The sequence below is a fragment of the Antrostomus carolinensis genome, unplaced genomic scaffold (assembly GCF_000700745.2).
Source record: "Antrostomus carolinensis isolate BGI_N321 unplaced genomic scaffold, ASM70074v2 scaffold21481, whole genome shotgun sequence".
Taxonomy (NCBI): Eukaryota; Metazoa; Chordata; class Aves; order Caprimulgiformes; family Caprimulgidae; genus Antrostomus; species Antrostomus carolinensis.
Genome location: NW_010296551.1, coordinates 737 through 22,778, shown reverse-complemented (window position 1 = coordinate 22,778; position 22,042 = coordinate 737). Strand labels below are relative to the sequence as shown.

Here is a 22,042-nt window from a genome sequence, read left to right as displayed (position 1 = left end):
GGTGAGTGATTTAGTGAGCTGCAGGGCTCAGCAGGAGTTTTTTCTGGTGAGGTCACACACCCCCCGCTCAGGCTCTGACGTCGCAAGCGCAGATTGCCGGGGAGAAACCGAAAGGGGATTTTTCAAGGTGTGCAGAGGGGACACAATCAGTGCAGACTCGTCATCTTGCTTGTTGGAACAGACTCCAGCCACTCTTGGCTCTCCATCCAGTATTAAGACAGGTCAATTCACTCTCCTGCCTGCAGATTTGCCTTTTGCTAGAGGCTGGTGGTGGGCTGAGCCCTGCAGCCGCTGTGGGAGAGGCCCTGGGGAGCACTTACACACACTGAACTTGTTTGAATTCGCCCATCATCATTCCAAAGAGGTGACAATTTTATCTTCTTTTGAAAGATGCATCTTTTTTTTTCTTTGAACTGTAGATTTTTTCTATCAGTTGGAATCCCCTGCGTCGCATGCCCTGCTGAGGCTCATCCCTCGCTGCTGTGACTCATCCCTCGCTGCTGCACGTGCCATTTCTGCAGTGACTTAACGATGGAATTTTGCTCCTCGAGTGCCAGTGCTGCAGGTGGAGGGTGTTGGCCATGCTGGGGAAGCAAGAGGTGAGAATGAGGAAGTCATCTGTGTCCAAGAGCAGGAGCAGAGAGAGAGCTGAAGGGTGCAGGGTGAACCAACCTGTGCTCATTTTGGGAGTATCTGAACTGGGGTACCAGAGGATGTGACCTGAGAGAGGACCCCTGACTTTTAGAACAAGAGGAAATGGCCCCAATTTGTGCCAGGGTAGGTTTAGATTGGATATTGGGAAAAATCTCTTCACCAAAAGGTTGGTCAAGCATTGGAACAGGCTGCCCAGGGAGGTGGTGGAGTCACCTTCCCTGGTGGGATTTAAAAGATGGGTAGACAAGGTGCTGAGGGACATGGGTTAGAGGTGGAATTGGTTGTGTTGGGTTAATGGTTGGACTCAGTGATCTTAAAGGTCTTTTCCAACCACTAAGATTCTCAGTCTATGACTTGAGAGAGGACCCCAGGCAGGGAAATGGGTGTGTGATGTTCAGGACAAAGCCATTGCCACAACCCCTGCCTGGTGTCACAGCCCTGGTGATGCTGCCAGGCTGGAGCCAGCCCTGCCACGGTGCAGCCCTGGTTTTCACTCACCCCACTGTTATTTTCCAGTCCTCCTTTGCTGCAGGAGGTCTTTGTACACATCTGTTTCTGTCTGAGCCTCCCATGGCTCAAAACAAGCAGGAGATGCATCCTTGTTTTGATAGAACATGGTTACTGAGGAGCACTGACCCATTCCATGTCACCAGCAAGAGCACCAGCTGCACCAGGCACCGAGCTCAGCCTGCTCTGCCCTTGGCAGGTCTCCTCCATGGCTGAGCTCGGTGCCACCAGCCTGGCCACATGTGTGGGACCAGGGAGGTGCTTTTCTCCCACAGGGTCTCACCTCAGTCCCCTGCCTTCATTTCTTCCCCTCCTCAGTTTATAACTCCTGTTCCCATCTGTGTTCAAGGAGCTTCTGGGAGCAGGATCTCTCACAGAGCGAGCGAGAGGAGGCACAGCAGATGTGTTGGTTGGACATGGAGGAACCGAGAGGTGAGGACCAGGCAGCCCCACGGCAGGTTGGTGTCCGTTCAGCATGTTGGTGAGGAGATGGACCAAGGGTTCTTGGGCGGGGTGATGCTCATAACCATTGATCTGCACCTGGTCAGAGCTGGGTGAAACTCTGTCTCCTGATCACTTTTCCTCATATTTCTTTTAATGAAATGAGAATTTTTGCCTCGTGTTGACCAAAACCCGAATCTAATTGATAAATCCTTTCAAGGAAAATGTGGAAACCTCAATGAAAAGCTTTAATGAAAAGGAAACAGTTTGGTTTGTCACTATTATTCCCATTACAGGATCTCGAGCACTCTGGCAGCCTGCTGACCCTACAAGCGTTGCCAAGGGGTCCCTGCTCCAGAGCCGTGTCTGGCCTTGGGGTGCCATGTGGGCTGGGGGTTGCTCCCCATTGTCCCTTCCCTCACTGTGTTGGTCCCCAAAGGGCCGTTCTTTCCCCCTTGTAAAACGTGATGAGCTTCCCAGGTTCTGTGTTTCAAAGTTCTTTGGAGATCTTTGCAGTAAATGTGTTCCAAAAACCCAAATTAATGCTGCCTGCTGCTGAGAACAGGTGACAGTGCCTCTCGTCCACGATCTCCTAAGTAGATTCAGTTATTTGGGGCAGACAGTGCTCTGGCACCCAGTTGATAGTTAAAAAGGGAGCTAAAGAAATAGCAGGATGAAATGTTATTGGATCTGGTTTCTTGTGGTGGTTACAGAACACAACAGCGCGGTTTTCGCTCATTTCCAGTGTTTCCTCCCAAGCCAGGGCTGGGAGGACATTTGTCCTTCACAGAAAAGCTTGATTTTGCCCTGAGAGGCTTAAAGGCTCACTGAATGAATTCATCCAGCAAACAGGGTCACGTCTCAGCACATTTCTTCTCTTTATTCACCCATTGTTTGGCTCACCCTGAATTTGCTCCCAAAGTACTTAGCCTATAAAGCTCAGGTCTGGGCACTGCCTCCTCTTAGCTTGGATAAAACCAGAATACAGCAGTAAAATGTCTGATGCCCTTTAGCTTACATCACTTTTCTGGGAAACTTCCCTGGCTTTTCATGGTGAGGGAGCTTGGGATGACTACAGCTATAATATCCTTACACAACACCCTCGCTGTTTAGAACCGCCGGCACTTCATGTATTATTATCCGGGTCAATATAAACCAGGAGTCTTCCCAAAACAACTGTTTGCTTACCCTTGAGAACCAGTGTCATTTTCCAGCTTGCACAATGTTTAAGGAGAGGGCTAGAGCAGTGACTAAGCAATATTGGGAGTCAGAGCCTCGTATCGCCACACGCACGTGGGGAGGAACACGGCCCCGGGTGTTGCGTGGGGTGACCCTTATCCCCGCTCACCCAGGAACAGCATCAGGCATCCCCTGCACCCGGGGCCAGCGTGTCCCGTGCTGGGTTTGGGGCTTTCCCAGCTGCTCTGAACATGGTGGAGCTCCAGCAGTGCCAGGACTCAGCTGGAACAGAGCAGTGGAGCCAGGAGACTTGATCCTTTTCCTACGGGAGTGCAGGGAATGGTGATTTCCAGCTATCACTACGAGGACACGAGCTGAGCGAGGATGTGCGGGGGGTGATCCGGGTGCTGCTGCCGAGTCTCAAGCATGTGGACTTTGGGGTTTTTTTTTAATAATGAAGTGTAAGGGACTAGATCTGGATAAAGGTTTGGAGAGTTGAGATCAGCTTCAGGGACACGCTCCAATGTGTCAGTCAGACCACACAGATTCCCCGATGCTGGTTTCTATTTCTGTCTCTACTTCCCTCTGTGATACCAGAGCTTGGTAAGCGATTTATTTGACTTCTCTCCTTTTTCCCCGAAGTTAAGACAAGGACTCTTTAGTTGGGAAACTTGGAAGATAAGAATAGGAGTGTACATTCCCTGCTTCATCACTCTGAACCCGAAAGGACCAAACAGTTCAGACAAGATCAAACCCAAGTTCTTCTTTCACCCAGTTTCACGTGTCGTGTGCTGACAGGACGTCACTCAGGAACCACCTCGCCTGTGATTCAGCACCTCTTGTTTACAGAGATCCCCTGCCCTTTGATACAATAGTTGTACTCACAGGGTATTTACTGCTTCTTTGTGGTGTAGCTCATCCTGTGATCCTGCCTGTCCTTGTGGCGTGGAGATGAGCTGTCAAAATTTCCACCACACTGAGGATGTGGGTGCAGACTTGGGAGAGCTGAATCCTTGCAGAGGATGGGGCTGCGTGGTATCAGTGGCTTTGGATTCAGTAGTTGTCCTTCCACAGCTGGCCAGCTGCCTTCACTCCCACTGCTTTCATCTCCAGGGCAAAGGTCTTCTCTTAGAAGTGTGGGGTTCAAATACATGTGGGTATTATGCATGACTGCAAATATCTCAGGTAAAAATAAGCCTTGTTTGTGTCACAGGAGCAAAAGCTCTCAGCAGGGCAGGATCACCCTTGGCATCTCACAGATCTTCTGGTTCCCCTGATAGAAAAGCACATTTGAAGGAGCAGTGGGCTTTGGTCACAAAACAGGACACCCAGCAAAATCCTGGAGTGAAATATTCATTTAGAATCATAGAATCACAGAATCATTAAGGTTGGAAAAGATCTCTAAGATCATCAAGTCCAACCATGAACCCAATATCACCATGGCCACTAAACTATGTCCCTATCTTTTAAACCCCTCCAGGGATGGGGACTCCACCACTGCCCTGGGCAACCCCTTCCAATGCCTCAGAACCCTCTCAGCAAAGAAATTCTTCCTCACATCCCATCTCAGCTGCCCTGGGCACAACTGGAGGCCATTGGACTGTTGGTGTTTAGAGGAGCAGGCAGCGCAGTGAGGAGGTACTACTCGTAATACGAGTTTCTGGGAACAATTAATTCCTTATTCCCCTATATGATTATCTTATAGAATCCATTATTATTATTATTATTATTATTATTAGATTTTTTTTTTGTGGGAGCGTGACTCAAACAAAAATTGCTAAAGGAAATTTCCAGATGAGATGGCATCAGGTTTTTTTTGACTTCTGAGAAGTAGCAGAGTTGTTCCTGGCTATGAATTGCACTGGAACACAAGTAGGAACACAACAGAAACAACTCTGTAGGTTTCTGTTTTAGGAAAGCATTAAAAGTGACATTTAATTTTACAGCTAATTTAGTTTCTCCTCAGAGCAGTGCTTGTGGTATGACTGAATACAGGCATCGTAAGGCTGCGCTGGATCAGAGGTCTGAATTAATTCCTCTGTTTACCGTGACATCCATTCAGCTGAAGGATGCACACTCCAAATTATGAGGTTTTTACCAAATAACACTGAGCTTGTTGTACACCAGCAGCTGCTGGGCAATTCCCTGGCAGAGGAACAGCAAGTGCAACAGCGTGTGTGGCTGGTGCAGATGATTCCCTGTGAGGAAGGTGGGTTTCAGTCCTCCATGGTGTGTGTCTGCACCCGTCAAGCAGTTCTGCAGAGAGGACTGGATGGAGGGAGTGTAATTAAGTGGATGGCAGAAAGACAGTACCACACACCAAAAGAAGTCATTACTCATGAGTTAATAGTGGTAGTAAAGATTACTACATCATCACCCAGCAAGGATTTTGTTTCAAGGAAAGGATGCTTCATCCTGTGAGCTCCCAAGCAAATCTATCATCTCCTGCCTCATCTTCAGAACTCCTTTAGACAGCACGTGACGTGATTGTGGGAAAGGTGAGACTGCTGCAAAAACATCCTCAAAAATAATGTGGGGAATGTGGTATTTGAGAGAGGACACTGCTCACGAAATAGAAATCTGGAAACTCATTTGGAATCAGCAGCTTGAAGGAAAGACGGTGCAACCGAGAAGGAAGGAGGAGATTCCTACCTCCAGAAGTGATTTAATGTGTTTAAAAATAAATGCCAGGCAGAATTCCACAACTGGGTAACTCACTGTAAATGTGCTTCCTCTCGTTTCCACCTGACGAGCAACCAGTCCATGGAAGAAATCTAGGTCACCTTTTCCCCAGCGATGCTGCACACTGTGCTTGTCGTGTTGGCTGCACCAGTCCTCAGCCCTCTGCCTACGTGAGGTTCTGATCGCTTCTACTACCAATTTGTTGATTTTTTTTTCATCAGAAAAATTTAACCAGCACCTTCTTCCGACTTAATGAGTGTCCCTGGTGAAGGCTTGTGACCAGATTTAAGTTGTGCAGAGGAAGTTGGATAAGAGCAGGCACTACTGACAGCTGGGACCAGATCCTTGTGAAGTGGTTTTGGATATAAAAAAGCTGAAGTATGTGTAGAGAAACTCATGGAAAGCCCCCAGTAGTTCTCATGGAAGCTGGTTTTACTAGAGGAGCAGAAAAAGAGCTCTTTAAAGGATTTCAGAAGTACCAAAACAAACCCAAAACCAGGGGGCAATGCTGCAGAAAATGCCTGAGGTTCAGTAAACAAAATAATGTGTTATACACCAGGAATGTTTCATGCGGGATTTCCAGCCTGTGTAAAATTCCAGTGTGGAAAAGCACCTGCTCCAGTTTCTCTGGCATCCTGCTAAGAGCTTGGCTGAGGGCAAAAGCTCTTCCCACCTCCCCACTGCCTCTTATCTCCCTGGAGACAGATTCCAGCCAAATTTTAATAGAAAACTCTGCCAAAAGGGATTTTTTGAGAGGGCATCCAGCCTCTAACCTGTCTCCATGGCAGGGTCAGTTCAACCTGTTTTTCCCGACTGTCCAGACTGGTTTTGGGAAACCTGCAGATAAACAAACACTCGGGAGTATTTCTTTCAGTTTCTGAAAATGGTCCCAGGACTGAAGGGAAACTCAACCTGTGGTGCTTCTTTTGGTAAAAGCTGAGGAGCACGAGCAGAGCTGCAGGCCAAGGCAGAGCCCACTGTCCTGTACGTGAGGACACTGCTGTCTGTGGTTGCCACCTACATTCATCAGATTATTATTATTATTTTTTAATTTAAAGGGCTAATGGTCAATACCAGTGACAGTTTCACTCCTTGCCTTTCTTAGCAGACCTCTCTACAGGTTCTTGCCTTGAACTAAGACCACTTGCCAGCAGAGAAGTCCCAGGATGCTGTTTCAAAAAACAATGAAGTGCCTGAATCAATTGAGAAACCTGTAAGTACTTCAATCCAGGTTTTTAGATGAGGATTGTTGTAAATTCACATTTTCCAACCCCAAAATACTACCTCATAGTTAGTTATTCATGAGCACACACTTCTGGAAATCATGACTAACCCAACAGTCTCTTACCCAGCTAAAATATCATCACTGAGGAGAAGCAAACTTCCAGCCTTGCAGTAAAATGCTCTTTCGCTTGAGATTGCTATGTGTCCTGGGGAAAGGCAGATCCCCACCTTGAATGAACCGATGGATGTGCTGGTGGAGAAAAGATGTTATAAGATGTGGCAGCAGTACAGAAGTAAGATCATAAGGAAGAAGAGACTAAAAATAGCTTGATTAGGAATGAAACAACCTTACAGCACTGGAAAGGATATTAAATATTCAGGTTAGCAGAGAGGGGGAAGGACAGCTGGGGTGATGTACCCCATACGTGCCTTCTGCTTGCTGCTTCACCTTGGTACTGCCCAGAGCCTTAAATAAGATGTTGGATTTGGTGTGAAGCTGTGTCTGATTTGTCCTGGTATTTCCCCTGGTTCTGTGGGACAGCATGTCATAGGGAGTGGGATAAGATGTGACATCAGCATGGCTTTGTTGCAGCAAAGCTAAGGTGTCACTGCTGCCTTGTGCTGGGATGGGATGGGACAGGATGGGGTATCACCAGTAAAAAGTGCTGTAACTCAGTTATTCTGTGTCTTTCCATAGTTCCAAATGAAGATGAAATTGTCACCCCATGGACAGCACTGTGATTCACAGAGTACTCAAAGGCATGAGAAGTGGGTTAAGGAATGCTGTGATTCACAGAGTACTCAAAGGCATGAGAAGTGGGTTTTGTGCTGTTTTAAGGAATGTTCTTGCCTCCTGCTGCTAACAGCTAATAAATATTTGCATAGCATGGCAATTCCAGACGGGTGGAAAGTTAATCTTCTGCCAATGTTCAAATAAGGTAAGTAGAACAACCACCATGACTATTAGACACTGAGCTTCACCTCAGTGCTGAAGGAAAAAGTGATCACTAAGGGTGGATGATGAATGTGTTTCACCTCGGGAAGATAAAGCACCCTCTCAGAGAAATAAATTGCTGTTAACAGGCAGGAGCACAACAGGTCCATCTGAAACGTACCAAACACCTGAAAAACTGATTACATTTGAGCTACTCAGAAACATCCTCCCTCTGGTTGGAGGTCTTGCAGGGGGGGGTCACTTGCAATGCAAAAAATTATTTCCTAATGAAGTCTGTGCTTCATGTAAGGACTTAAATAAAGCACAGGTCTAAATTAGTGATTAAATTACTGATGAAAACATAAGAGTTATCAGCTACCAGCCCCAGTGGGATTTTTTTATGGAGCTTATGCATTGACTACCCTCCCTTTTCAGATTGCTTTTGTATCTTATTCCATTAGTCTGCACTGAGGCACCAGTTAATGGGCAGTTAATGACAAAACAAGGGGAAATGGGTTTAAGCTGAAAGAGGGGAGGTTTAGATGAGATATTGGGAAGAAGTTCTTCACTGTGAGGGTGGTCAGACACTGGAACAGGTTGCCCAAGGAAGTTGTGGATGCCCCCTCCCTGGAAGTGTTGAAGGCCAGGCTGGATGAGGCTTTGAGCAACCTGGTCTAGTGGAAGGGGTCCCTGCTGCTGGCAGGGGGGTTGGGACTGGATGGGTTTTAAGTCCCATCCAACCCAAACCAGTCTGGGATTCTACAATCAGTAGCAGAACGGACCTGCTCACAGACAACACAACCAGCTGAGGGAGGAAGTCACCAGTGTCCTCGTGTAGCCATTTATGACCACACAGAGCAGATGCAACCACAAACCTCAGCTGACTTAGCATCACCCCATTGTCTTTCTGCTTCAGGTAAGTTGTGTTTGCGCAGCGAGATCTGTATCTCGCACCTGCCAGCTGATCCAGCCCCATTCCTTCATTGCAGTCATGCTGCAGCACAGAGGACACATGACTGCGCCTGACTGCAAAGCTCTTGCCTAAAATAGACTTTGGGAGCCAAGCAGCTGTGTCTGTGTGTCCCATCAGGTAACTGCCCTCATTGTCTAGGAGCTAACTCTGAGTGACATCGAGCTTTTCACAGCCTGTTTCAGCTCCCTGATTTTTTTTTTGTGGACATCAGAGCATTTTTTGAAGCTGATGCAACTTTCTGGGTGAAAGACTCTCCCACCCTTCAGAACTCAGAATTCCTAAGTCAAAACGTTTGCTTTAATCCAAGACCTCCTGCTGCTCTGTGCCCACAAAGCAGTCTTTGTGTCTAGAAACTTGTGAGAACTGCTATGGCCTTGAGCTCAAAACTGTTTTTTTCCTCCTTGGTCTCCTAGGGAATAGGGGGAGGAAAAGATCTGAGAAGAGTATGTGGAAAGCCTGGAAAACCCCTGGTATCCCATTAAAGAGCAGTCTACTTGACTGAAGTGTTTTGTCTCTCAGCAAGACATTTTTGTCCACCAGGCACTGTTTTATTTCTTAGCACCAACCCTGCCAACCAAAACAAGAGCCAGGATCACAAATATGCCTTGAAAATCCTCAGGCTCTCAGAGATGGCCAAGGGAGAGAGATTTCCCTTACAATCACTGGCCACTGGGCATCCAATACTTTTGTACACTTGAAATTCTCAGCCCTACTCACATGCAACACCTAGAAAAAAGTGTCACTTCTTACAACAGGTGAGTGGTCTTCAAGGGATCCTCCACATTCCCAGGGTGCAGAAGAAACCTGAGCTGGGTCACTAGGTCTAAAGGAGCCTAAGGAAAGCTCTGGTGTGAGTTAGAGCTACTGCAGTTCAACTCTTCTGGGATACAGTGTTGACATTGGCACCATTCAAACTCAAGCTGGAGTACCGTGTTCCACCACCTGCTCTAACAACAGCCACTGATCAAAAGGGATTTGATATCGTACCTGACAGCTGGCCTGGCCTTCTCCTAGCTAAGATTCTGCTTTCCAGTTTGCAATCATTTCCTCTCACTTCATAGTCCAGCTGCCCTCATGTTTTAACCCAAAGGTGAGGGAATAAATTATGTTCTCTCATTAAAAAAATATGCAATTAATTGCACACAGAAAATTTATCAGCAAGTTCTTTGACAGATGCCAAATAATGTATCTTTAAACAAACACTGCTGTCTAACTTGCTCAAATAGAGCTTGAATAACATCCTCTTAGTTACGTGAGCAAACAGCACAGAGTGGTCACCAGTGCCAGGAGTAACTCAAACACGTGAAGAGCAACACCCACTGCCAAATGGCTGTTAAACAGATGGAAAAAGAGATATTGGGAGAAATGTTAGTGATACACCAGCAGAATTACTAGCTGGGTAGGCTACATGAGAAGTGAACGCTTTCTGACTTTGAGAACTGCCTTTCTGTTCTTTCTCACATCTCAAAAAAACTAGAGGGCTAAGTACCACCAATTCCAAACATCAGTTATTTCAGCAAGAGAAGTTCAAAGAAGTAGGAAGCTTTATTGCATACCGATTTCTCCCTGCCTAGAGGTTCAGCTTTCAGCCTAGAAAGATCACAAAGAGGCCTCAGTTCATTCCAGTTACAGAAGATACCAATTATTTTTACGATTAAAGAGAGCGCACAACAGAGAGACTGGCAGTCAAAGCCAGGCAGTGCTTCCCAGTTCATGTCCTGTTAAGAACACCCATTTCAAACACTGCAACATCCTGCAGCTGCTGGCTTCCATCTCTGCATTTACCACAGGTCAAAGTTATGAAATTGAGTTCTAATCAACACTGTCTCTCCTCATTATACAAACAGCAGCATAACAGGGCCAGTAACACCACCTGTAGTAACCACGGGGCTGGAGCAGCAAGGTATCTTCTCAGTGAGAAGGGACAGCCATTCCTCAGGCTCTCTCTCCCCTTTCCTCTTCATCTACACAGTTCCTTCAGGAGTTCCTTCATGTCACTGGCCTCTAGCTTGTTAGACTAACAAATCAAGAATCACAAAGTAATACAGTAGAAAATTAAGTCCTTTGCATCTGCAACAATGTGTAGGGATTGCCACTCGGTCTATGCTCCCAGGCCAATGACTTAATACTTAATGTAAGAGATTCCCACTCCCCAGCCAGTTGGAATCCTTTGCTCGAGTTTTTTTTAGACACAGAAAGAGAATGTTTGTCTCCAAACTTAGGGAAGAATCAGGTGTAATAGGAATCCAGTGGATCATCTCCTTTAAAGGGAACACAAAACTGTGTGGAAAAAGACTGTCCATTCCTTGGCTGACTTGGAATTTCTTACGTGATGTCCTTCTTTCTCGGGGGCCGGTGAATATTCCTCACCACGCACTTCACCATCCATTCAATTCCCTCGTTCACTCCTTTCCTGAGGAAAGAAGTAGACAAGATTTAAAACAAAACAAAACAAAACAACAACCAACCAAGAACAAAAACATGGAGCATGTAGTCCCTAACTGAACCCTTAAAAGAGCAAGTAAAGGGCTCTGCCCTGCAGTTATTTGTTAGCATTACTAAGTTAGTTTCTCATACATGCAAAAATGGGCATCTGATTTCTTTTAATTCGGTATGTAAACTCCATCCTTTATTTTTCTGGTGTCTGTACAAGTCCAATTTAGTCATCAACTCTGTGGAAACCTTGGTATTAACAAGCATCAAACCACTTACCACTTGACAGTCAGCTGGTTTGAGGTTACTTTGCTACAAGTCTCAGACTAGTTGTATCAGATCTTCCAATCCTGGCTCCAACTTTCTGTAACCGTCTGTGCTGGGGGTGCCAAGCAAGTCACCAACTTTCTGGTCAGCACAGCTTCCCAGCCAGGACTTCCACTATTTATTTATTTATTTATTTCTTTTTAATGAGTGCAAACTCATACTGAAATTTTGAAAGGAAATTCCACACAGATCAAACCTAGAAGTGTTTGTACAAAACTCACACTGGAAAAGGTTGCATTTCTTAAGATTATTATCTAATACTTCTCTTCCAGTCAGTGCTTAACCATTGTTCTTGTTCTTGTGGTCACTCATCTGCTTAATGGTATTTGATTCTTAGCAACGCAGACAATAGAGATTTTTCTCATGGTTTAAAAAGCTTTTCTTATCCTTTGCAGTAGCTTGTACAATAATACAGCTTTCTTGTTAGATTAAGAAAATAAGCAATCTCAAAAGCTCTGGATTCTGTACAGGCAGTAATTCAGACAGGAATATTTCTAGCCATCTGGAACAGTATTTTTGACTCATGCCAAATAGCACTTTTCACCCAAAGAACTGAAAGTGTAACCAAAGCACTGCAAGACACAATGTGCAATAGTGACGCTAAGACGTCAAGAATCCAGTGGGTTGGACAAGGTCACGGCCTGCAAGGCCTGAAGAAGAATCAGTCTCCTAAATTTTGGTCTGTTGTAGTGACTGTATCTTAAATCACAGCCATCCCCAGTGTAAAGAAACTCTTGGATATTGTTATATTATCCACATAACAAAACTCAGCTGCACACCAAAAAAAAAATAGGAAAGCAAGAGCACAATGACTCTGCCAACAATGGAACACCACTCATTTCTCTGGCTGTGTCACAAACAGCTGTATTTTCAACTGACTTCTTACATAAAAGCCAGGAGCTGCAGGAAGCTGACTGCAAAGATCACTGTGTACACAGAGGGGATGATAAAGGGCAAGAATCAAGAGCTCCATATGCCTCCAAGTCCCCTTGCTCTCGGCCAGCAGGACATTCTCATCATGTTTCATAGGTGGGATTTAGAGATGAAGTTACTGACCTGGTGCAAATCCAAGGTTTATAAACAAGTATCTGTCAGTGCTGGGAAGGAAACGCAGCTCCTTTTCAAGGGTTATTAAATCCTACAGTGCTGCTGTGCTTGTGTGACACTCTGCAGTGGTTCAGTCAACCAAAACCCCATCCGTTCCCATACTCACCCAGTAAGAGCAGAGCAGGCTTGTGTCAGGCAGTCTCTCTTCCCAATTTTGTTAATGCAGTCACTAAATGCTGTCTTGATGTCAGGTATTGACAGGCAAGTCTGCAAGGGAAACCAAAGAAGAGCTTGCTCTCTATGCTACAAGAGATAGTGACCTTCTTTCAAAATGAATCCTACCACATCCACAGCTCTGCTTCAGTCAGGATGGCACAATGCTGTCAGGTTAAACCCCCTCACCCACTAACACAGCAAAGTTACAGAATCATAGGGGTTGGAAGGGCCCTCAGGAGATGATATAGTCCAACCCCCCAAAAGTCACTTCTTTACATTAAAAAAAACCAAAAAACAAAACAAACAAACAAAAAAACGTGAACACGTTCTTTTTCCACCAAAGAGAATGTTATTTTCAGACAGTTCACACACGTTGCCACACCTGCCTGATCCGTGAGACGTGCACTTCTAAGCAAAGAGAGTAATGAAAACAAGCACAACCTGCACGCTCTCGGGATACACCTTCCAACCCCCCCAAATCATAGAATCCTAGAATGGTTTGGGTTGGAAGGGACCTTAAAGCTCATCCAGTCCCAACCCCCCTGCCAGCAGCAGGGACACCTTCCACTAGACCAGGTTGCTCAAAGCCTCATCCAGCCTGGCCTTCAACACTTCCAGGGAGGAGCAGCCACAGCTTCTCTGGCCAACCTGGGACACTGTCTCACCACCCTCACAGTGAAGAACTTCTTCCTAATATCTAATCTAAACCTCCCCTCTTTCAGTTTAAACCCATTTCCCCTTGTTTTGTCATTAACTGCCCTTATGAAAAGTCCTTCCCCAGTTTTCTTGCAGCCCCTTCAGGTACTGGATATTGTCACTAGAACAGACCGATCATCACACACTGGTTCTTTCCACCAGAACACTGCAAGAGGGGATCTATTTAAAAGGTTTTTGAGACAAGGTACCTGCCAGAACCACAGACAAGTCAGTTCCTGCACCTGGATCGCTGCACTCTCAGGAAACGGCCTGGACGCGATTTTTCCTCTCGGTTCTCAGCACGTTCCCTGACATTAAAGGCACAACCCCCTCACCTTGTTTGTTTGCACTTTGCATGCAGGAGGAAATGCTGACAGCACCAAATGCAGCCTGTTTCCTGATGCCTGGTGTCACGTTTTTGTTGATCACCTTGCACTTCTGTAGGTTGCTAGGAGATTGCTGGGAAGCGGTTTTAACATACACAAGTGCATAAGCCTCTCAGTAAGCCAGTGGATTACTTTCCTGACATAAAATCACAGTGTTACCACAAAAACTTTATATTCTTTGAGTTACAAACACAGCAAAAAGCAAACCCGCCCTACTGAAGTCTAGACTTGCATCTTCCTCCCTGAACACAGGAAGCAGGTACAAGGAAAATCCTTTTCCAATCTCAGTGCTCACTTTTTCCTCAGAAACTTTGGACAAGCCATTCCAGCACGTTAGCTGGCCACGAGCCCAGCCTTCTTCCTCTCTCCACAAAGACAATTTGGACCTTCAATGAGGCTCAAATACTTTGGGCAAGTGTTTACTCAAATGCCAAACCAGACCCTTGTGAGTCTTGAGGATGAGTCCAAGTGGATGTACACTCGGAAAGAACAGACTGCCTGTAAACAGGAATTCAGTCTTCCACAAGCCTGGGCCTTAGCAGAAAGATGGGAATTAATGATGCAAAATAGTGGTTCTGGAGAAATTAAACACAAGAAACCACTGTGGGGATGACCACGTGATAATTAAGCAGGTTTCAACTCTGCTTATAAATAAGAAGAGTTCTTAAGAAATGGCTTGAGAGGAGTTTAACGACACCCAATTCACCCTTGAATTCATTAGTTGTGCAACTTTTGATGACTGCACTTTCTTATGACCCAAGTTGCATTTCAAACTTGCAGATTCAATCAGTGAGCTGGAAATTGTACCCAGAAATGTTATTTACTTCATTGCAACAAAGCCCTAACAATTTTTTATATATATATATATATATACACACACACTATACTTTAGTATTTCTCAAATGAAAAGTCTGCAATTCATAAAGATGAGTTGTCATCCACGGGATAAATAGTTAAATAGATTTGAAAAAGAAAACCAAAACCTAACTTCAGAGGGAATCAGACTGGATTTGGGAGGTGGAATTCATACCAGCAGGTCTGGAAGATGAGCAAGAGATTAATTACTACCAAACAATCATCCTTTGCAAGCTGCTACTTTAAAAAGAGATGCTGCTTTAGATTTGGGATGGTGCTCACTGTCTAAGAAAGGCAGGTCCAACTGCCTCTTGATTTAAGCCAAAGCCCTTGACAAGTCAATCACCCAACAACTGGAGAGGAGGAAGAGCTTCACGTCAATATTTTGAGCTCTTTTTCCTGTCATTACTTTTTTTTCAGTAAATGAAACTTGGCAGCAGGAAGGTTAAATCCCAAGGCTGCTGAAACTGAGCAAACATTTATTGAAATAAACTTTGAGCTTATCACAGTTTCACATCCCAGTATAACCATTCCTCCTTTCCTCAATGAGGATGCATTTTTAAACCTTTCCAAAATAAATCTGAGATAAAGTGTTCAGGGTAGGAAATAACACTGCAGAGCACAGTCATGCTGCCCTTTATTTCTACTTCCACAAGCCTCTACAAAGCAATCAGGCAATGGACTTCCCAAAGCCACCAGCAGAGCAGCACACATCCAGAGGCAGAGAACCCACCTCCTTCACCTTGTCCATCCTGGAGGCCTTTGAGAAGTCCACTTTTCTTAGTGCACCTTACAATTGCTGGAGCTATTTTTCCCCCCAGTTTAATCCACAACCATCACTTCCCTTTCTCACCCTCGGGTATAACCAAGTGTGGCCTGTCTGAGCTTCCACAATGCTGTCCAGCCGTTGGTCTCCTCAGAAATCTGCATCAGAAAGGTTTGCTCCTGAGGAGCCGTTGTGCCATTTACACTGTTCATAGGAGGATGTCACAGCATCACATCACAGCATCTGTTTTGGGGAATGTCTTTTTCCCCTTGGGATGAAGCTCATTAACACAGCAGAGGTGACAGCACCACTGAGCTATCAGAGAAACCTTGTTCTAGTGTTCAAGGGAAAGCCATGAACTGGACATCTTGTCTTACAGCAGAGGATGAGGCAGTTTACCCACCTCTTCAACAAGGAGCATTTGAGCTTCTCATGCTCAGAAGAAAATGTCAGTTGTGGCTTCCAAGTTCCCCTTGTTTCCACCTCCCTATCTATGGTACAAAACATTTGTTTAGAGATGTGTTTTGTTTCTCAACTGAAACCACATAAACTAAGAGCAAACTAGGGAAGCTGGATTTGTGATCACATAAACAGTGTACCATTACAATAATAAAATCCACAGATGACCTTTCTGGAGTGATGTTATCTACCAGACATTTCAGAGGAAGCTCACACAACTTGATGAATCCTATTTCTATCTCAACTTCCCCAAAATAATTTATTCCAAACCATCTTTTCATTATGGTTTTTCAAAGCACAGTCTAGCCAGGACTGACCTGCCTGCACAACCAAATCCTTCTTATGAAGAGTTCAGAACAGCATTCCCCAAATTAAGACTCAGGAATGGTGACACCTAGAAATACACGAAGCAGCAAGGCTCCATTTCTGGAGTCACCTGCACAAAAGCATAAGTGGCTGTTTTAGGCAAAAAAAATATTGGATTGGAAAGTCTTCATCCATCTGTTAAATCCACAGCAGGACAGAAATGCTGTTGGTTGATCTCACATCGGGATAAAACCTGAAGCTGATGGACAGAACAGAACTAAACCAGAAACAATGGAAAAGCAGATAATCTAACTAAAACTATTTAACAAAAAGTCTAACCAGCCTATGTTCTGTCCCATCTTTTTGTTATAAGCTTCTTTTTAAATTAAAACTCGAGCTTGTTTAAATTAAAACAAGCTTATTTAAATGAAAACTAATTTTACAGGGAAGCTGTGGAAATTAGAACGGCTGTCATGCAGAAAGCCTCTTTTCCAACACCTGTGTGGAAAACAGATAACACTACGAGTCTTCAAACACATGCTGCTACTCACCATGACTCCTCTCATTTTTCAGAAGACATGAGGAAGCTTTTCAACGCTCTGGAGATTTCAAATTAAATTTATCTTAAGATGAGGAAGGCAAGACTTCCTCCCAAAGACCAGGGCAATACCAGGTTATTTTCAGATGCTATTTTTTCAGCTCAAGTGTTTTTAATAGTGTTCCAAAATGAGCCATTCTGTCCTCAGGTTTTAATGTATCACTGTACAGCTCAGAAATACAGAGCTTTTATAAACCTTTAAACAGTCGCATTCACATCAAAACAGCAAATAAAAATTCTTATTTTGCAGATTTTTTTAGATGAAACAGCAGGTAAAAACCACCTAATACTTTCAAAAGTGGCTTTCTGACTTGAAAGGGAATCCACAGGAATTATTATGTATTAGACATTTAAAATCATTTTGTTTGGAAAAGACTTTTAAGATCATCAAGTCCAACTGTAATTTAATTCCCCTACAAAGCAACAGTTCCTTTAAAAAACAAAACAAACTCCCTCCCACAACACACATTTGACCCAGTCTTTTAATTAATTACAAAATTATCCAGTATTGAAGCTCCTGCTAATCACAGAGCATTCCCCTGGAACAACAAAAAATCATATTCAGTATTGTCATGATATTAGGATTGGTATTTTTTCCAGTCTGTGACTGTATCTGATCTCCTGATAAGGCCAAACACCACTGATGCTTGGCAGGATGCAACTTACCTGAGGGTAGCAGTGCCTGTTAACAGTGGAATTCTTTCCTACAAGGAATTCAGCATCAGGGCCAAAAAATTCACCTTATGCAATTTCAGGCATTGAGTCAGAATTTTTGTTAACTTATTGTGAGGAATGTAAACTTTAAAAAAATAAATCTATGTCAGCTGCACTACTTCTGGTATATTTCACCACAAGTCTTCCACTGGCCTTTAAAGATGTAATCATCAGGAATTATCTTTCATCTGCAAATACCAGCAAGGTTAAGATACCACTTATCTTTATATCATGAACCACATTAATGACAGAGGGATGCTGGTGAGAATTCCCCACTGCAATTATATGTCTGGAGATCCAGAGCAGAAAAATCTCTCTCAATAATAATCCTGTAACGTTTGATTTTCTTCCAGAGCTCTTCAATTCTGCTAGATCAGTGGAAGAGAAACAAGCCTTCTAGTTTTCTAAACCTGGCTTATGTGAACCTGAATAATTACTGAAAAATATGCTATAGTCCCTTTAATGTTTTGTTAATAGCATTAATGTCTCTTTGCTCTGTGTCCACACCCAAGATTGTACTCCAGGAGCAGACCTCTAAATATACAGTTTAGTTATTCCTTTGTTTAGTTATTAGCTTTGCTAATCTCTCCTCACAGATCTACAGCTGCACAAAGACACTAAATCTGTGGGCTGGTCCTGGACCCTCCAGAAGGGGCAAGGAGTCAGTCATGGTTTTTATCTTGTGAGCCTGTTCCAAATAGCTCTTTCTCCTATAAAATCCACTTGCTCAATCATATCTCTTCAGGCTGGCTAGGGAGCCAGAAGAGCTGGTGTTTGCAGTATGCCCATAACAAAATGTGCATGTAAAGCCAGAAGGAAAATGGAACAGCTTTCCAGGTCACTGCACATCCTTTAATTCTCAGCAGCTAAAGAGAAGAGTGCAGGCTGCTCCCTGCTGTAAAGCTGCAGTGTTGCATGGAAATGTCAGAGTCAGTAGTTTGGTTTCCACATAGAGAAGACAATTTCCCCACATACTGCAGCTCTCAGCAAAGTCAGGACCAGAAATCAGGAGTCCTGTCTCTTCACCTCATTCTGTTTTTTAAGCAGAACTACATTTCTTTTATTTCTACAGCTAGATAATCTTATGATCATCCAAAAACACCTGTTGTGTTGTACACATGAAGTGCAACCAAGTCCTCCTTTAAAGCCAAAGTGACTTCTGTGGGAGTCTCAAGCATTTCCCACAAGTACACTCACTGGGAGAGGTGTGAAGTCCAGGGGAAGCAGCGGGGAAGTATCTGAATACTGTGAAACAGATCCTGATCACAGCTGCCAGCGCTGCTCCTCCCAACGCTACCGAAAGTCTCTGGCTCCATCTACAGATTGATCACTCCAACTGCAGCACCGGAATTCCAGTGTGGAAAGGAGGAGGAAAACATGGAAAACACCACAGCCACTACAGGCACTCTCTTCCCTTTTTTTTCCATGCCGGGGGAGATGAGGACTGCCCTGGAAGTGTCACCTAAACAGTCACACTGTAGTGCCCATTAACTTGCCAAACACAAAACAAGAGCTTGGCAGTTGTGGACACGCTAGAAAGAATTCAAATTATACCATCAAGGAAGAGTATTCCCTGCCATTAATTGCTGTCATTGATGGAATGCTCCAGGACAAACACAATGTTTAATTGAACAGATCTTATCTGGTTATGGGAAAAGGATGATATTGCTTCACACACACTTGTGCTGATCCCAGGTGACAGTAGAGCAGCACAAACAAACTGCACCAAACTATTTTTTGCTAAATAAAACAGGGAAAAAAACACTATCAAGATACCAAGTCACAGCACAAGAAAGACCCACCACAGCTACACAATCAGTTCTGTTTACATAAAAAGTTCAAAACAGCCAAGACAGATGAGTCTGTAATTAGTTCACTTGTGCCACTGGAAAAGGGTTGTAGGAGAAAGGAAAAAATTACAACTAAATTCAAAGCCATTATTCCCAGGAGGAGGAAAGTGCCATGGGATCAGTCCAGGAACATGAAATCCACGTAACAGGAATGCAGAGCTCACCTTTCCCAGGCTGATTTGCTGACTTAAGAAATAAATCTGCTGTAATCTTACCTCTACATCCTGCTTGTTAGCTAACACCAGAATGGGAACCCCTTCCAGAGCTTCACTGGTAATCATCTTCTCTACAAAGCACAGAAACAAAACCAGAGAGGTTTAGCCAGCTCTGGAAGACAAAGCTCTGCAAACATCTGACACAGACTGTCTGGACACAGGGAGGAAGCAAGAGGCTCCTTCTTGCATTACAGTTCCATTTGATACAACTTTTCAGGTCTATTTTCTTCACAGAATTTTATTCCAGATTAAAGTCCAAACTTTATTTTGATCAATGAACATGTTACTGAGAAATAATGAGGTGATAAATATAGAATAAGGAATATAAATTTCCAAATCATGAGCATAAGCACAAGTATTCAAGGCTTTTATAGGCAACAAAAGTGAGTCCCGTGTTACAGACAAGACAGACTTCAAAAAAAAAAGGGCAAAAGCACCACAGATGTGTCACCAACAGGCCACAGAGCTGGCATCAGGGACACAGGAACAGACATGACAGCAATGACAGAACTGTGCCACAAACCATCAGGAAATCACAGGATGGGTGAAGCACCAGGTACTCACCAAACGCTCTCTTAGACTCCGAGAGCCTCTCCTCATCAGTGGAGTCGATCACATAGATCACACCATGAGATTCAGCATAATACTGGGGGGAAAACACAGACATTAGTGTATCTATCAACCCACTGGGACCATTTCTTCTTGATTTTCTTTTTAATTTGGCAAAATTTTGATACATATGGAAGAGATCAACCAGTTACAGACAGCTGTTCCCATAGTAGGTGTCTGGAGTGAAGAGTGGCTGCACAAAGAATGCACTGCCTGTTCTGTTTGCAGGCCTAGTGAATAAAACAGGTACAAAAGCTTATCTGTCCCCCCAGAAAAGCTTATCTCTACTGGTACAACCCTCAGATATGGGTTGGGAATGGCTGTCTGTAAACAATAATGCAAATATTAAGCATTATCTTCACCAATCTTGCACAGATGTAGTTGAAAAGCGTTGATGTTAAATACTAGGCTGCTGCTAAGACTGTATGATTACTAAATGATTACTGCTAAATGCTAAATTACTTACTAAATTATTACTAAATGATTACTGCTTGATTACTAAATGATTACTGTCTCTAGAAGAGACAAAAACATTGTGAAAAGAATCTCCAACCTTGTCCCAAAGAGACTGTAGTTCCTCCTGCCCACCAAGATCCCAGAACATGAGCCGAGTTTTGCCAACATCAATGGTACCAACTGGAGGGAAAGAAGAAAAAAGAAACCAATGAAAACTAGAAGAGTTCTCCAAAAAACAAACACCTGCACCCCCCTCCTAAGAAATCTGGGGTTGAAGAGTTGTCTAGAGGAACAAATCACACACAGTGGCTACTTTCAACAACAGAACAAGATCTTCACAAAGCGTGATCACTAATATCAGAGTCATATCAGTGCAAATAATACCAGAATCAGGGCAGCCAGGAAACCCCAGTGAAATTGAGCTTCAATTCCCTCTGAGCACAGCACTAAAACAGAACACTGCATTTTTTAAGATGTCAGGGGTTTTTTTCCTCATAAGCTAAGAAAGTCTATTTTACTCTCTTCCAAAAAGACACAGAGACTTGGGAGATATGATCTCTACTTCCAAGATCTATTTTACCCTTCTCAATTCTTAAATATTCCAAACAAGGACCAGCTGTTGTCTAACTGTGCAGGAAACCTGAAAAGAAATAATTTCCCACCAGGTTTACTTACTGTTTAAACCTACAGTGGTTGTGATTTTGGACAAACTCATCCCTTTGTAGTTCTTGTTAAATCGAGTTTTAGTTTGTTCAAGGAAGGTCTGAAAAGGAACAAGAAAAAGTATTTACTCACAAATGTTTTACTGGCTGGGGTAATTCTAACCCAAACCTGCCTTTTAATTTCTGCAGAATCCTGCTCCAATAGTTCCCACCCTACCTAACCCTGGCACAAAGCACTCTTCTTGTTCCCTGTTTTAGAAAGGAAAGAAGGGATCACAGGTGATTAGGAGCTTATCAAAGCCTCAGCTACATCCCTGAAAGCTTAAGCTAAATTTAAGTAAGAGGGAACAAGTTGATTCTTTGGTGTGACATCACTAAAATAACTCACAATACAGCTGGAGAAAGACTGACCTATCAGTTGCAAGTTTTACCTCAGGAGGATGTTTAGAATTGCACATGCCCTGGTAATAAACAGCACTTACAGTTTTACCAGCATTGTCCAGCCCAAGGATCAGGATGCAGTACTCATCCCTCTGGAACATGTACTTATAGAGTCCAGACAGCAGAGTGTACATCCTGTTCCTGCAGCAAGAACCAGGAAATCATCAACAAACAGGTCATTTCCCAAAGTCTCTCATTCCACAACACAAGTTTCTCCCAACCCCAGATAATAAACATTGTTATTCTTGTATTAGTAACTCCCACATGTAGGCAAATCACAGATCCAAGAGAGATCCTGCAAATAGCATTTCAAACACATACAAGTGAGGGATTATCTTCCAAAGAAGATAATCTTTGTTTCTGTTTCCATCCTCTGTTTCTGCACACAGTCCTCAGCATCCACTGCAAACCC

General features: G+C 43.9%; 1 protein-coding gene across 1 annotated transcript; it reads right to left on the bottom strand.

Moving 5' to 3' along the window:
• Positions 1-10,815: 10,815 nt before the first annotated feature.
• ARFRP1 (ARF related protein 1) lies at positions 10,816-21,768 on the bottom strand. The gene is made up of 7 exons (XM_029087551.1): positions 21,672-21,768; positions 21,203-21,290; positions 20,625-20,707; positions 20,027-20,108; positions 19,463-19,533; positions 12,568-12,668; positions 10,816-11,007 (listed from the first exon to the last, which is right to left on the bottom strand). The coding sequence occupies exons 1-7, from the start codon at positions 21,762-21,764 to the stop codon at positions 10,920-10,922; spliced, it is 606 nt and encodes a 201-aa protein (XP_028943384.1). The 5' UTR covers positions 21,765-21,768; the 3' UTR covers positions 10,816-10,919.
• Positions 21,769-22,042: the final 274 nt, after the last annotated feature.

What these genes read in the sequence shown, in the direction of transcription:
- ARFRP1 (XM_029087551.1), bottom strand. Translation starts at nt 21,764, where the DNA reads ATGTACACTCTGCTGTCTGGACTCTATAAGTACATGTTCCAGAGGGAT. An exon ending in TACAGTCTCTTTGGGACAAG is followed by an intron (nt 20,109 to 20,624) that starts GTTGGAGATTCT and finishes TTTTCCCCCCAG; the next exon opens with TATTATGCTGAATCTCATGG. An exon ending in GCCTGCTCTGCTCTTACTGG is followed by an intron (nt 11,008 to 12,567) that starts GTGAGTATGGGA and finishes TTCTTTCCTCAG; the next exon opens with GAAAGGAGTGAACGAGGGAA.